This window comes from Penaeus vannamei, chromosome 9 (genome assembly GCF_042767895.1).
Source record: "Penaeus vannamei isolate JL-2024 chromosome 9, ASM4276789v1, whole genome shotgun sequence".
In the NCBI taxonomy this organism is placed as follows: domain Eukaryota; kingdom Metazoa; phylum Arthropoda; class Malacostraca; order Decapoda; family Penaeidae; genus Penaeus; species Penaeus vannamei.
In genome coordinates this window covers 46,865,883-46,878,428 of record NC_091557.1, presented here as the reverse complement: position 1 = coordinate 46,878,428, position 12,546 = coordinate 46,865,883, and the positions used below count along the sequence as shown (strand labels likewise).

Below are 12,546 nucleotides of genomic sequence, written 5' to 3'. Positions count from 1 at the left end.
ACACACACACACTCACACACACACACACAAAAAAAAAAAAAAAAAAATATATATATATATATATATATATATATATATATATATATATATATATATATATATATATATATATATATATATATGTGTGTGTGTGTGTGTGTGTGTGTGTGTGTGTGTGTGTGTGTGTGTATATTTTACCTTCTTTGGCCTATTCGCCACAGTTAGTAATTGGTAGTGTAAGTTACATTTAGTCTATTTCATTATATTTAAACAGTGTTCCACAAATAATATTTTTGGATGTGCTATACCAGGAAGAATCCCATCTAATCAAAAGCAACTACAGTACCAAGTTTTGATTCTCATTTTTCGCTTCCAGTTCCAAGAAAACCTGAAAAATAATCCCAGTTTTGCCCGAAAAACAAATAAAGATCAATTTATGTAAGACCATTAGGCAGAGACAGGGAGTTTCTGAAGGTATCTGGTTCCTAGTGTCGCGTCCTGATTTCCGTAGGCAAATCAAAATTAAAACAAGTGAGTCCTTTACCAAATAGATATATAGGGCCACTAGGAAGAGACAGAGAGCCCCTGGTAACGCACCCTAATTTCCGCAGGCATCGCCCACTTGGCCCTGAGTGACTGGTGGGGTCCTGAGCTCGGCTACACGGACCGCGTTCGCATAGACAGAATCCGCCTGTACCTGGAGGGGCTTGATTTGTCTCAGGTAAGTGGACCCCCCTATAATTATGTTTACTTATATCTATATGCGTACAGGTAAAACAAATATACATGTATTTTTTACCCCAAAACAATGAGATTGTTTGGCCCGCCCGAGGAAACAATAATGTGTAGGAGGGGGACATAGCTTTAAGAATTGGCCCATCGTGTGTATGGGGTGTGTAATCGTTCCATTCTTGTACCCCAAAACGAAGAGAGAGAAAGAGATAGATAGATAGATAGATAGATAGAGAGAGAGAGAGAGAGAGAGAGAGAGAGAGAGAGAGAGAGAGAGAGAGAGAGAGAGAGAGAGAGAGAGAGGGAGAAAGAGAGAAATATATATATATATATATATATATATATATATATATATATATATATATATATATATATATATATAGAGAGAGAGAGAGAGAGAGAGAGAGAGGGAGGGGGGAAATCAGGGACATAGAGAAACTGTAAAAAATGACTGAACAGGTAAAGAGAGAAAATGAAGGTCAAGAATAGCTTGTCAAGTTTGATTTCTGATTCACTCCCATCTCCTCCAAACACTTAACTTAGATATGCCAGTACTTGATTCAGATAATAGATATTCCATGGGCCAAGAGTACCTGAAATCATGTTAATACAAACGTGAATGAGGAATGAGTTTTAAGCTACAAGAATGGAACAACTGCACACCCCGTGGACACGATGGACCAATCTCTAAAGCAATGTCCCCCTCCTGCACATTGTTGGGTCATAGGGAAGGCCAAACAATCTCATTGCTTTTGGTAAAAACATTCACTTGCTTTGTTACTAGGGGGTTTTGATGTTCGTAATCAATTTTAGATATCAAATTATAGATTCTGTATCAGATGAAAGGGTGGCCACTCATGCATCTGACCCTACAGCTATGAACAGCATTTAATTTTTGTTTTTGTCTACAACTTAGCTTGGACAAGGCTTACTCCAATTCAACTAGGCACTTGTATAGGTGTTTCCAAGTCCTTTCTTATCCTAGGTTTTCTAGTTCCTAGCCTGTCATAAACTATGCTTTTGTGAAAAAAATCGCATTTCTGGCAAGAGGCTAAATGACTCGGATGGTCCCTACACAGAGAGGACCCGCTCCTTCATGGAACCTTTCCAACGGGTGGTCGATCAACTTTCTATCAGGTTCCATTCTCGAGAGATCTGTGTCCTCCAAATGTGGCACCACTGTATGTATATGTATCCTACCTTAGGCAATTTGGGCCCCCTCTATATCTTTCCAATGGGGCTTGTCAAAGTTGAAGATTGGCCCGAATACGCCTGGGCCCTCAAACGGCCAAGTTCCTAGCTAGTCGAGAAACTTGTTTGGCAGGACCCCGAAAATCTGCCAAATTGAATTTGTGTATTGCTGCACTGGCCCCTTAGCGTGGGTTTAGGTTGCTGGGTCTTTGGGGGCATTGACCAGTGCAGTGATATTACTTCTTAAATCATCAACAACCAGCAGATCTTCCAGCAAACACCTGTTATCCTCTCGTTATTTCTGTGTCTTGAGTGTCTCACCCCCCTCCCTCTCCCTCCTCGCAGGTGACCCTCTCCGTCACGCGACCCATGGCCTTCAACGACACGTGGCACGGGGTCACCCACCACTTCACGGGCCACGTGACCAACTGCCTCATCATCTACCAGGACCTGAGCTTCACGGGGCACCAGGACGCCGACTACATCACCGACTGCAGCACCGACCACCACTACGACCAGTACTACTACCGCAGCACCCCCTACGGCGTCTACAAGGTGGTCTGGTCGGACTTCGTGCCAGGGAACAACTACACGGAGCTGATGGCCCTGCAGGTGCACGTGGAGGGCAGCTGGATCCCTCGCCTGTGATCCCGCGTTCCTGCCGAGACCCGCCCTTCGCTCTCGTGTTCCTTCCAAGGCTTATCCTTCGCTCCCGGGGGTCGAAGGAGCCTCAGTGTCCCGGCCCCCCGTCCGTGTGCGTCGGGAGGGCTTCTGTCCTGCGGCTCCACGAGTCGGTATATTCCATTTGATGTAATAAACAAAGAGACTTGCATGATGGTCAGAATTCCCTCGACACTCCTCGTTACTGGAGCTCTGAATTCAGAGCCAGAGAACATGGCGCTTCGTGGTTACATGGTTTTGCCAAATCCTTTAGAGAAAGAAGGATTAAAGGAAATGAAGATGGACGGAGATAATAGACCGATCGATAGATAGGTAGATAGATATACAGAAAGTCTGCATGTGACACCGAGCATGTTACTTTATGGTAAATGAGAAAGAACAATGTTTAATCTCAATTACTCTGCTGATTACGCTGCGGGGATAAATACAAACGATACAAAAAACATTTAATTATTATGTCGAGCGAACAATCAACAAAATCATTAGATAATTACATTTTGCCTTGCCTCTCTCTCTCTTTGTCCCTCTCTCTCTCTCTCTCTCTTTGTCTCCCCCCCCCTCTCTCTCTTTGTATCACCTCTCTCTCTCTCTCTCTCCCTGTGTGCATTTCTCTACATCCTTCGTTTATATCCTTCCTCGTTTTACATCAGCATCCATTCCAATTGTTTCATGTGTACATATATATATATATATATATATATATATATATATATATATATATATATATATATATATATATATATATATATCAATCTACAGGATTGAATGAATTGACTTACATGGAAGGAAATGGAGCTGGAATTCAGACATCTCTTTTCTGTTGACTGCTGAGCGAGTGTGCATGTGTGTGTTAGAGAGAGAGAGAGAGAGAGAGAGAGAGAGAGAGAGAGAGAGAGAGAGAGAGAGAAAGAGAGAAAGAGAGAGAGGGAGAGAGACGGAGAGAGAGAGAGAGGGAGGGAGAGTGAGAGAGAGAGAGATAGATAGATAGATAGATAGATAGATAGATAGATAGATAGAGAGAGAGAGAGAGAGAGAGAGAGAGAGAGAGAGAGAGAGAGAGAGAGATAACCTGAGGTGCATTCTATGAAAGATGGAATAATGCATTACCGCATTGATATCACTCCCACGGGGAGTGAGTGTGAAACTTCGCTATCCTTACTCATATATGAGTAAGTAGGTAACCTCTATGGATGCTAGTAAGCTCCTAGTATCTCACTCCTTTTAGTGGGTCGTATACGAGTGGTAGAGCGGCCGTCTTGCATTCACGTGCATTGGCGGCGAGGGATCGAATCCCGATCGCAGAGGTTATAATGCTCATATATATATATATATATATATATATATATATATATATATATATATATATATATATATATGTGTGTGTGTGTGTGTGTGTGTGTGTGTGTGTGTGTGTGTGTGTGTGTGTGTGCATATATATATATATATATATATATATATATATATATATATATACATATATATATATACATACATATCTATCTATCTATCTATCTATATCTATATTTATCTATATGTATATATATATACATATATATATATATATATATATATATATATATATATATATATATATATATATATATATATATATATATATATATATTACAACAGGAACAACGAAGGGAAAGGCAAGAAAACACACGAATATGCCGGAGGCCTTTTCGCTATTGCTTCGTAAGGGCATACATTACAAGAGGTACATAGAGGAGTATATATACAAATACTGGGTGGTCATGTCACGTCGATAATCAGGTGAGCGACGACCTTGGCTAGTTCGTGGCTCCCCGTAGCGGTGTTGATGTTTGTTGTATGAATGAACGCCGCTTCTACCATCTTCCTTTGTCGTGGGGCCAGGCCTTGCTTTATGATGGAGGCCTGGGACCACTTCGGGAGGTGGCCATCGGTGTCTGCGTGAACAACGAAGGCGCTTCTCGTGTCGTGGCGTCGGAGAGCGCTGCGGTGTTGGCTGATTCGTTGTTCGTGCAGTCCTCGTGCTGTCTCGCCTATGTATACCTTATCACAGCCACCACAGGGTATGCTGTACACCTTGCTATGGGGTCTGTTGTGGTTTGACCTCTTTTCTCTCACGATGTCTCACTCATATATATATATATATATATATATATATATATATATATATATATATATATATATATATATATATATATATATATATATATATATATAAACTGCAACAGGAACAACGAAGAGAAGAACAAAAAAACACACAGATATGCGAAAGGCCTTTTCGCTATTGCTTCGTCAGGGCAATAGCGAAAAGGCCTTTATCATATTCGTGTTTTCTTGTTCTTCCTTTCGTTCCACATGTATTGCACATATACACACACACACACACGTATATATGAAAACATATATATATATTACATATATGTGTTTTTGAGAGAGAGAGAGAGAGAGAGAGAGAGAGAGAGAGAGAGAGAGAGAGAGAGAGAGAGAGAGAGAGAGAGAGAGAGAGAGAGAGAGAGAGAGAGAGAGAGAGATAGAGAGAGAGAGAGAGAGAGAGAGAGAGAGAGAGAGAGAGAGAGAGAGAGAGAGAAAGAAAGAAAGAAAGAAAGAAAGAAAGAAAGAAAGAAAGAAAGAGAGAGAGATGAGAAAGAAAGAGAGAGAGAGAGAGAGAGAAAGATGAGAAAGAAAGAAAGAGAGAGAGAGATGAGAAAGAGAGAGAGAGAGAGAAAGATGAGAAAGAGAGAGAGAGAGATATGAGAAAGATTTGCATATGTGTGTGTGTGTGAAGTTAAGTTATGCCAGGTTAGGTTAGGTTAAATTAGGTTAGGTTAAGTTAGGTTAGATGAGGTAAGGTCAAGTTCGTCCTCGGCTGCCGCACGCGTGACCTCGGCTGCTTTAACTGTCGTCGATCTCCGTTTTTATTGCAGTTCCTCCTTTAATTCAGCATCGAATCTCACAGAAAATGACGACAAAATTATGAGGGTGGACTTGTATATTTTAGATGATACCGCTCTCGCTTAGGCTAGGTCAGGTTAGAACATATCATTAGAACAGATTATATTAGGTTCGGTTATTTTAAGTTAGGTTATATTAGATTAAGTTAGATTAGGTTAGATTAAGTTAAGTTAGGTTGGATTAAGTTAGGTTAGGTTAAATCATATTAGGTTAGGTTAGATTAAGTTAGGTTAGATTATATTAGGTTAAGTGAGGTTAGGTTAGATTAAGTTAGGTTAGATTATATTTGGTTAAGTGAGGTTAGGTTAGATTAAGTTAGGTTAGATTATATTAGGTTAGGTTAGATTAAGTTAGGTTAGATTATATTAGGTTAAGTGAGGTTAGGTTAGATTAAGTTAGGTTAGATTAGATTAGATTAAGTTAGGTTAGGTTAGATTACGTTAGATTAAGTTAGGTGAGATTAGATAAAGTTATGTTAGGTAAGTTTGTTAGGCTAGATTATATCAAGTTAGGTTAGATTATGCTAGATTAGGTTAGATTATGTTACGTTAGGTTAGATTAAGTTAGGTTAGATTAGCTTAGGTTAGGGTAGATTAGGTTAGGATAGGTAAAATAAGGTTAGGTTAGATTAAATCAGGTTAGATCAGTTGGGCTAGGTTAGGTTAGGACATATTTGGTTGGGTTAGGTTTGGTGAAATTAGGTTAGGTTAAGTTAGCTTAGGTTAAATTGAGTAAAGTTAGGTTATATTTGGTTTGGTTTGGTTAGGTCAGATTAGTTTGGGTTAGGTTAAATAAGATTGGGTTAAATTAGTTTAGGCTAAGTTAGGTTAGGTTAATTCAAGGTGGGTTAGATTAGGTTAGTTGGGATAGGTTAGATTAGATTAGTGAAGTCTAGGTTTAGTTAAGTAAAGTCAGGTTCAGTAAGGTTAGGTTGGGTAAAGTTAAGCTAGGTTTTATAGGTTAGGTTAAATTAGGTTAGGGTTGATTAAGTTAGGTTAGATTAGGTTAGGGTTGATTAAGTTAGGTTAGATTAGGTTAGGGTTGATTAAGTTAGGTTAGGTTAGGTTAAGTTCGTACTTGTTACCATCGGATATAATCGTTTGCACGCGTGACCTCAGCTGTTTATTAATCCTTTCCCTACCGACGGTTATCCCAGCCCCTGCCATGTCCTCCGGCCCTTGCAACTCTCACTGGCACTCGAAACTCCATTTTCTTTACTGTCGGGCACGCAGGAACCCTCGCAGAAACGTGAACATCGGGCATCTGGCAACAGAGGTGCAACGCCGCCAACCCACGCCCAAGACAAGGAGGGGAGGTTGCCAGTTCGGACATCCAAAATTTCATTCGTTTTTGAATGCCTCGACCTGGCAAATGGAGGTCAGTAGGTCATTTATTCGTTACAGTTTTGTGGCCGGGTTATTCAAGACGCTGTGGATGGTGTTCATTCCGTAAGTCATGTGGAACCCGAGTGAACCTTTGGCTTTGGGAAGGGTCAACAGGTGCTCCTCGATCGGCGGTTCACGAGTGTTCTCCGCAGAGGTCAAAGGTCACTCAGGTCGATAGCAACAAAAATTTGACTCTATACTTTTCATGAAGTGCAAGGTCTTGTTCCCCGTCTATAAGAACCACGCTTTATCCTTAGAATATATATTTTTCATTGTAATGTTTATAGAGTGTAAAATCCTGACAGGTTTATGTGCTAAAATACCATTACACACAAACACACACACACACACCATCATACACACACACCATATATATATATATATATATATACTTGAAGAATATATAAAATCCATATTTTGTGTGGTAAAAATATTACTCGAGATGTTTGATAATCACTCGTTATCTCACCATCTCCATTATCATAACATGAGTGTTAGATAAAAAAAAACTATACTGATAAAAAAAAATGTATATGAAAAATAGCTAATATAACAGAGAGATACAGTGCCTAGTTTCCATTATAGATTCCTGGACTTTCTTTCACTGGCATTAAACAAAACTGGAGAAAAATGGGAGGTAAAGAAAAGACGGAGAAAGGGAGGTAAATACGAGAAGATACTGCATTCAGTTAACTGAAAAACAGAACCATGATATTTCAATTATTTCCTCCGAGGATTTCCCAAGACTGATGTGACCTCGTCGAATATGTTCAATTCCCGTGCACGCATTTCCGACTTTATTGTAATTTATTTATTTTCTACTCAATGAGTGCTTTACGAATTTTAAAATAACGCATTTCTTATTCGATTCGTTCCGTTGCTGAAAAAAAAGATGTTATAGTGACTTTCCATTCTGCTATGATGTTGTAAGACCCGAGTTTGAAATACATGTTCAGTTTTATTCTTAACAAAGGATTCATATATCAAAAAGAATTTCACCTTAAATACAAATTGCTGGTGCAAGTAATCATCACTTCCTTTTATTTTAGTTTCTATAACACCTAGCACTGGCAACTCATGACAGTACGAGCCTCCTGAATAAAATAAAGACATGCCAATCAATTTGGAAAATGCACGTCCTCATAGCATTAAACAAAAACAGGATTGCAACTTTCGGAAACAAAAAATAACATATAAAAAAAGAAAAAAGAACACAAAGCAGAGACACTGATGGTGTAATTATTCGAAGAAAGGGAATTAAGTCACTGCAAAAGCACTTGGATGTATTTATTTACACAATCCTTCCTGGTTTGAGAATGTCGAGGAGTCTGTATCCTTCTCGCTCGCCAGTGTCATACGCCCCGTCGACTGTTCCGTAGCGGGTGCTGTGGGTGTGTTCTCCCGCCCACATCAAGACCTGGAAGAGAGTAGTCATTTCAGTGTCCTTTGTTTGTTTTCAGTTCCGTTGTCTCGTGTGGGGGGGGGGGGATTTAAGCCTTAGAAATTGAAGGAAGGTTTCCTTTCTTTGTAAAGAAATGTAAGTGGAAAAAAGAGACTTAACTGAAGGACTTTTTCTTTCTTTTTTGTAAGTAAATTAGAGTGAAAAAAGGTCTAGTATCTGGAGGACTGTTTTCTTTATGTCAGTTTACTTTTCCTGACTTCAATTCACACATTTCCAGTCAGTGACAGAAGCCCCAGTAAAAAAAAATCTTACCTGTCTTCCTTGCGAGTTCTTCAGAGGAACCGTGATGGGATCGTGCCCTTTCAGCCCCTGGTGGTCGCCCCAGAGGGTGATGTAGGTCTCATATGCTCCGCGAGTCCAGGGATTATTGTACCAACTCGTTCTGTATGAAAGGTATTCTCCGTCAGACAAATTCAGCTTCAGCATTGTTCCCCAAACATTATTTTCTTTTCAACCCAACACCAGGAAGAACTAAAACTACGGAGAGGCCTTACCTGTGGAAGAAATCAGGCTGGGGGATGTCCTGCAGAGTGATTCTCTTCAGGAGGTACATGACGTGTTCCAGGACGGTTTCGGCAGGCAGGTTCTCCATGTTCTTCGAGTCCTTCCCCATGATGAACATCTGCAGCACGTTGGGGTCACTGTGCACGCTCGCCACGTTCACGATGTCGTACAACCACAACTGAGAATTTAAGAAAATTGGGAGTTTCTGATTTAAACAACGGAAGGGCAGTAAAACGTCTATCTGGAATGGGTGCCGCCTGAACCATCCAGTTTCTTTGCGTGATATAAGCAGGTAGATTGACACTAGGATAGAGATGCAAATGGATGTTGATACACGACACACATACTCTCACACATTCTATCCCTCTCCCTCTCTCACACACACATGCGCGCGGTTGTATGTGTATGCGTGTATGTGTTAAGAAATGGAAAGAGGTTCGAGTCACAATCATTCTCTTTGGTTCCTCGTCACATGGCAATGCTCACCCTGTCGAGAGGGAGGTCCTGGGATGTCCAGATGATGTCGAGGTCGAGGGGTTTGCTTCCCCACCAAGGGTTCGTCCATCCGAGCTGGATCTTGTTCGACACTCCCAGATCCATATGCTGTCACGGAATATTAACGTAGATGAGTCTGACGTGCAGATGAAAGTGTTAGAAAGTGTTTCTGCTGGATCTTATGGCATAGAGGTTTCAGTTCTGTTCTCTCAGAACGTGAAGGCAAGCAGTGTCTGACAAGCAGGAGTTCTTACCCCGAAGTGCACGCTGAAGGACTCGGGCAACGGCGGCTCGAAGATGTTGGTGTGTCGCTCCTTGAGGTGCCCGAAGGAGGCGGTGAAGATGACGTGCGAAGCCAAGTAGGAGTCGCCACTCTGCGTCACCAACAGGACCTTATCGTCTCCTTCGTCCCACAGGATTCGGCACACGGGACTGTTGAGCCTAATCTTGCTTGCTGGAATGACTGCCTGCGGGAGAGGGGGAACAGTCACAGACGGAGCACAGACTCACAAGAGGAAAGCACAGAGCAGGCTTCTCATCCGCTCTACCTTTTCCTTACCTCGTAGAACTGGAATAGGGTATCATACCCACTCTTCCACTGGTGGTCGTAGCCGAGGTCAGGGTATTTGTCCGCTTCTCTGGCCGCGATGTCCAGCCAACTCTCCGTACCTTCCTCCCCATTCACGATCTGGCCAGAAACCATTGCGTTACCTTTACATTGCGATTATATTACCACTAATGCGCTACGTTATGACTTGCTTTTACTGTTAATGCACTGTGAATTGTGACTTTGTTTACATGATCTCAGTGGAAGGAAAATGTATGGACTTCCTCTGTATTTTACCTCTCTGATAGATGGATTGAATCAGGACACGTGAAGAGAACGATAATGTGATGGACTTGGTTGTATGGTGCCATGGATTCCTGAATTTGACACACTCTTCATTTACACTTTGCAGACACACACACTTTCCTTCCCTTTTCTTTTACACTTTACAAAAACACACACTTCCCCCCTCTCTCTTCTTTCACACTTTACAAACTTTCCCACTCTCTCCCTTTCTCCTCTCTCCTTTTACACTTTACAAACTTTCCCTCTCTCCTTCCCCTACCTGCTCGAGGTAGTGCAGCCATCCCTCTCCTTCGGGCGAGTCGTAACCAGTGCCATATTCACCCGAGAACCTGCGGAAGACTCATAAACAGTTCAAGTTCTCAAGACTAACGCTGGTAATGATGCATGGAATTCCCTTTTTTTTTGAGAAGGAAATATCCTGGACTTGAAATTAGCGCTGGAACTGGTCGTAAGGTGAATTCTCAAAGGAGCCATTTATTGGTAAGGGGTGGAAACTGAGAAAATAGCAAGCGAATTCAGTCATTTTTGGTTTACATAGCAAGGAAAAATCGTTATCCCTCAGACCATGCTGTATTTGGAGATTCGAAGATAATTCGCAAATTCGGAAGTATCTGATCGCAAACCTCCCCTCAAGAAATCTCTTGCGTTATTTGTTCACCCTATTCATCACCCTCTTCGGACTCACTTGTCGAGGAAGCACTGGCCGTAAGCAAGACCGTAGTAAGCCAGGAGAACGTCGTCAGACCTCTCGCAGGTGTCCCTCAGGGTTTCCACCACATCATAACGAGACTTGTCAGCCGCGGCGCCGTCCTGGGTCACGACCCGCCAGTCTGGAGGGAACAGCGGGAGGAAGTGAGCGTCCCAAAATTGGCACCAGGAGCCCCCTTCTCTTCCGGGTCCGAAGTCCTTTTAATGAACTGTTGCTGTGGAAGCCATGGGTGGTGGTCGATCTCTCTCTCTTTCTCACTGACTTTATTTTTCTTTATTTATTTCTCTCTTCTCTCATTTTTTCTTCCCTCACTACCTTCCTCTCTCTCTCTTTCTTTCCCCCTTTCTCTCTCCCTACCTTATATATATATATATATATGTACATACATACATACATACATATATATATATATATATATATATATATATATATATATATATATATATATATATGGTAATTTTCTATATTACGGCCGCATAACCGATATCGACGATTTTGGTATTGTTGGATTCCTCTCACTCTATACAATGCAAATATGTAGGTTATATTGCGCGGAAACCCCCCGTTAGCGATAAACTTGGTCCCGATTGCGGGGCGACGATGTCGCAACGGCGGACGTAATATATAAAATTACCCTAATGATATAACCTCACAGTGAAAATAATCATGGTTATTCATATGACTTTCCATTGCAGGGGGCTGTGCCCCCTGCGACCCCCCCTGGGGGAGGCTATCGCCCCCCAACCCCCGCCGAGGAAACAAAACCTCCACCACATGAACTAGATGCGGAGCCGATAACCTACAATAACCTAGGATTTTTAATGTACTAACTTGATTGATTAATGCCGCTAATTAGTAGGGAGGGTGCTCCTTTGCCGCAGAATGTGAAGGAGGTCGGAGGATACAGTGACGCTGCAGTACACAAGAAGTGGTGCAACCTCACATTCAGGTCCTGGTAGTACTGGCTGCCCGCACCTGCCGCAGGCTTTCTCCCGACGGAGGAGGCCGTGGCAGAAGCACATCTCTAGCATTTTTTCCTGGCTAGTTGCAATTTCGCGCAGAAAATCCGTCTCCGAATACGAGCACCCTCCACACTCGGCCATCGTGGCGGCTGACTGACTTTTGAACGCGACGGTTATTTCGGTTAGGAATACGGATGTCGTTATTCCAGAGGAAGGAAAAATCCACCTTGAGGCCATCGGTGTAACATCGAAAAAGGCGCAAAACCCGCCGAAGAGGGCGGGCCACCCTGTTCATCCTGATTATACTACAATCGTCTCTATATACAATGCTGACTATGCCAAGGTTAATATGCTGATTCAATGGGAATGTAACAAGGTAATTGAAATATTACGCCCGCCGCTCCGACATCGACGATGATTGTGTAACGCTCTAGCCTGCCGGGATAATGGGGTGGAGGTTTTGTTTTGCTTGGCGGGGGTTGGGGGCGGCAGCCCCCTCCTCAGGGGGGGTCGCAGGGGGCACAGCCCCCTGCAATGGAAAATCATGTGAATAACCATGGTTATTTTCACTGTGCGTTATATTATGTGCTTTTTAACCCCGCATTTTCCCCGGAACCTTCCATGCCCTCCCCCGCTATCGGGGCAAAGTT

At 42.2% G+C, this 12,546-nt stretch overlaps 2 protein-coding genes across 2 annotated transcripts in view; one reads left to right on the top strand and one right to left on the bottom strand.

The window, feature by feature from the left end:
- Positions 1-590: 590 nt before the first annotated feature.
- LOC113828061 (uncharacterized) lies at positions 591-2,732 on the top strand (the record flags this gene model as incomplete). Its single annotated transcript, XM_070125885.1, is given in 2 exon segments — positions 591-700; positions 2,248-2,732. Coding segments are annotated over 2 exon segments (413 nt in total), but the record flags the coding sequence as incomplete, so codon positions are not given.
- A 5,451-nt stretch (positions 2,733-8,183) lies between these two features.
- LOC113828059 (peroxisomal N(1)-acetyl-spermine/spermidine oxidase) overlaps positions 8,184-12,546 on the bottom strand; it is a 19,308-nt gene continuing 14,945 nt past the window's right edge. Inside the window, exons 9-16 of the mRNA XM_070125065.1 lie at positions 10,911-11,055; positions 10,485-10,554; positions 9,932-10,060; positions 9,627-9,839; positions 9,364-9,480; positions 8,868-9,055; positions 8,626-8,755; positions 8,184-8,328 (exon numbers count right to left, since the gene is read on the bottom strand). Of these exons, the coding sequence (XP_069981166.1) occupies positions 8,203-8,328; positions 8,626-8,755; positions 8,868-9,055; positions 9,364-9,480; positions 9,627-9,839; positions 9,932-10,060; positions 10,485-10,554; positions 10,911-11,055 (1,118 nt within the window). The 3' untranslated portion in view covers positions 8,184-8,202. The remainder of the gene's footprint in view (positions 8,329-8,625; positions 8,756-8,867; positions 9,056-9,363; positions 9,481-9,626; positions 9,840-9,931; positions 10,061-10,484; positions 10,555-10,910; positions 11,056-12,546) is intronic.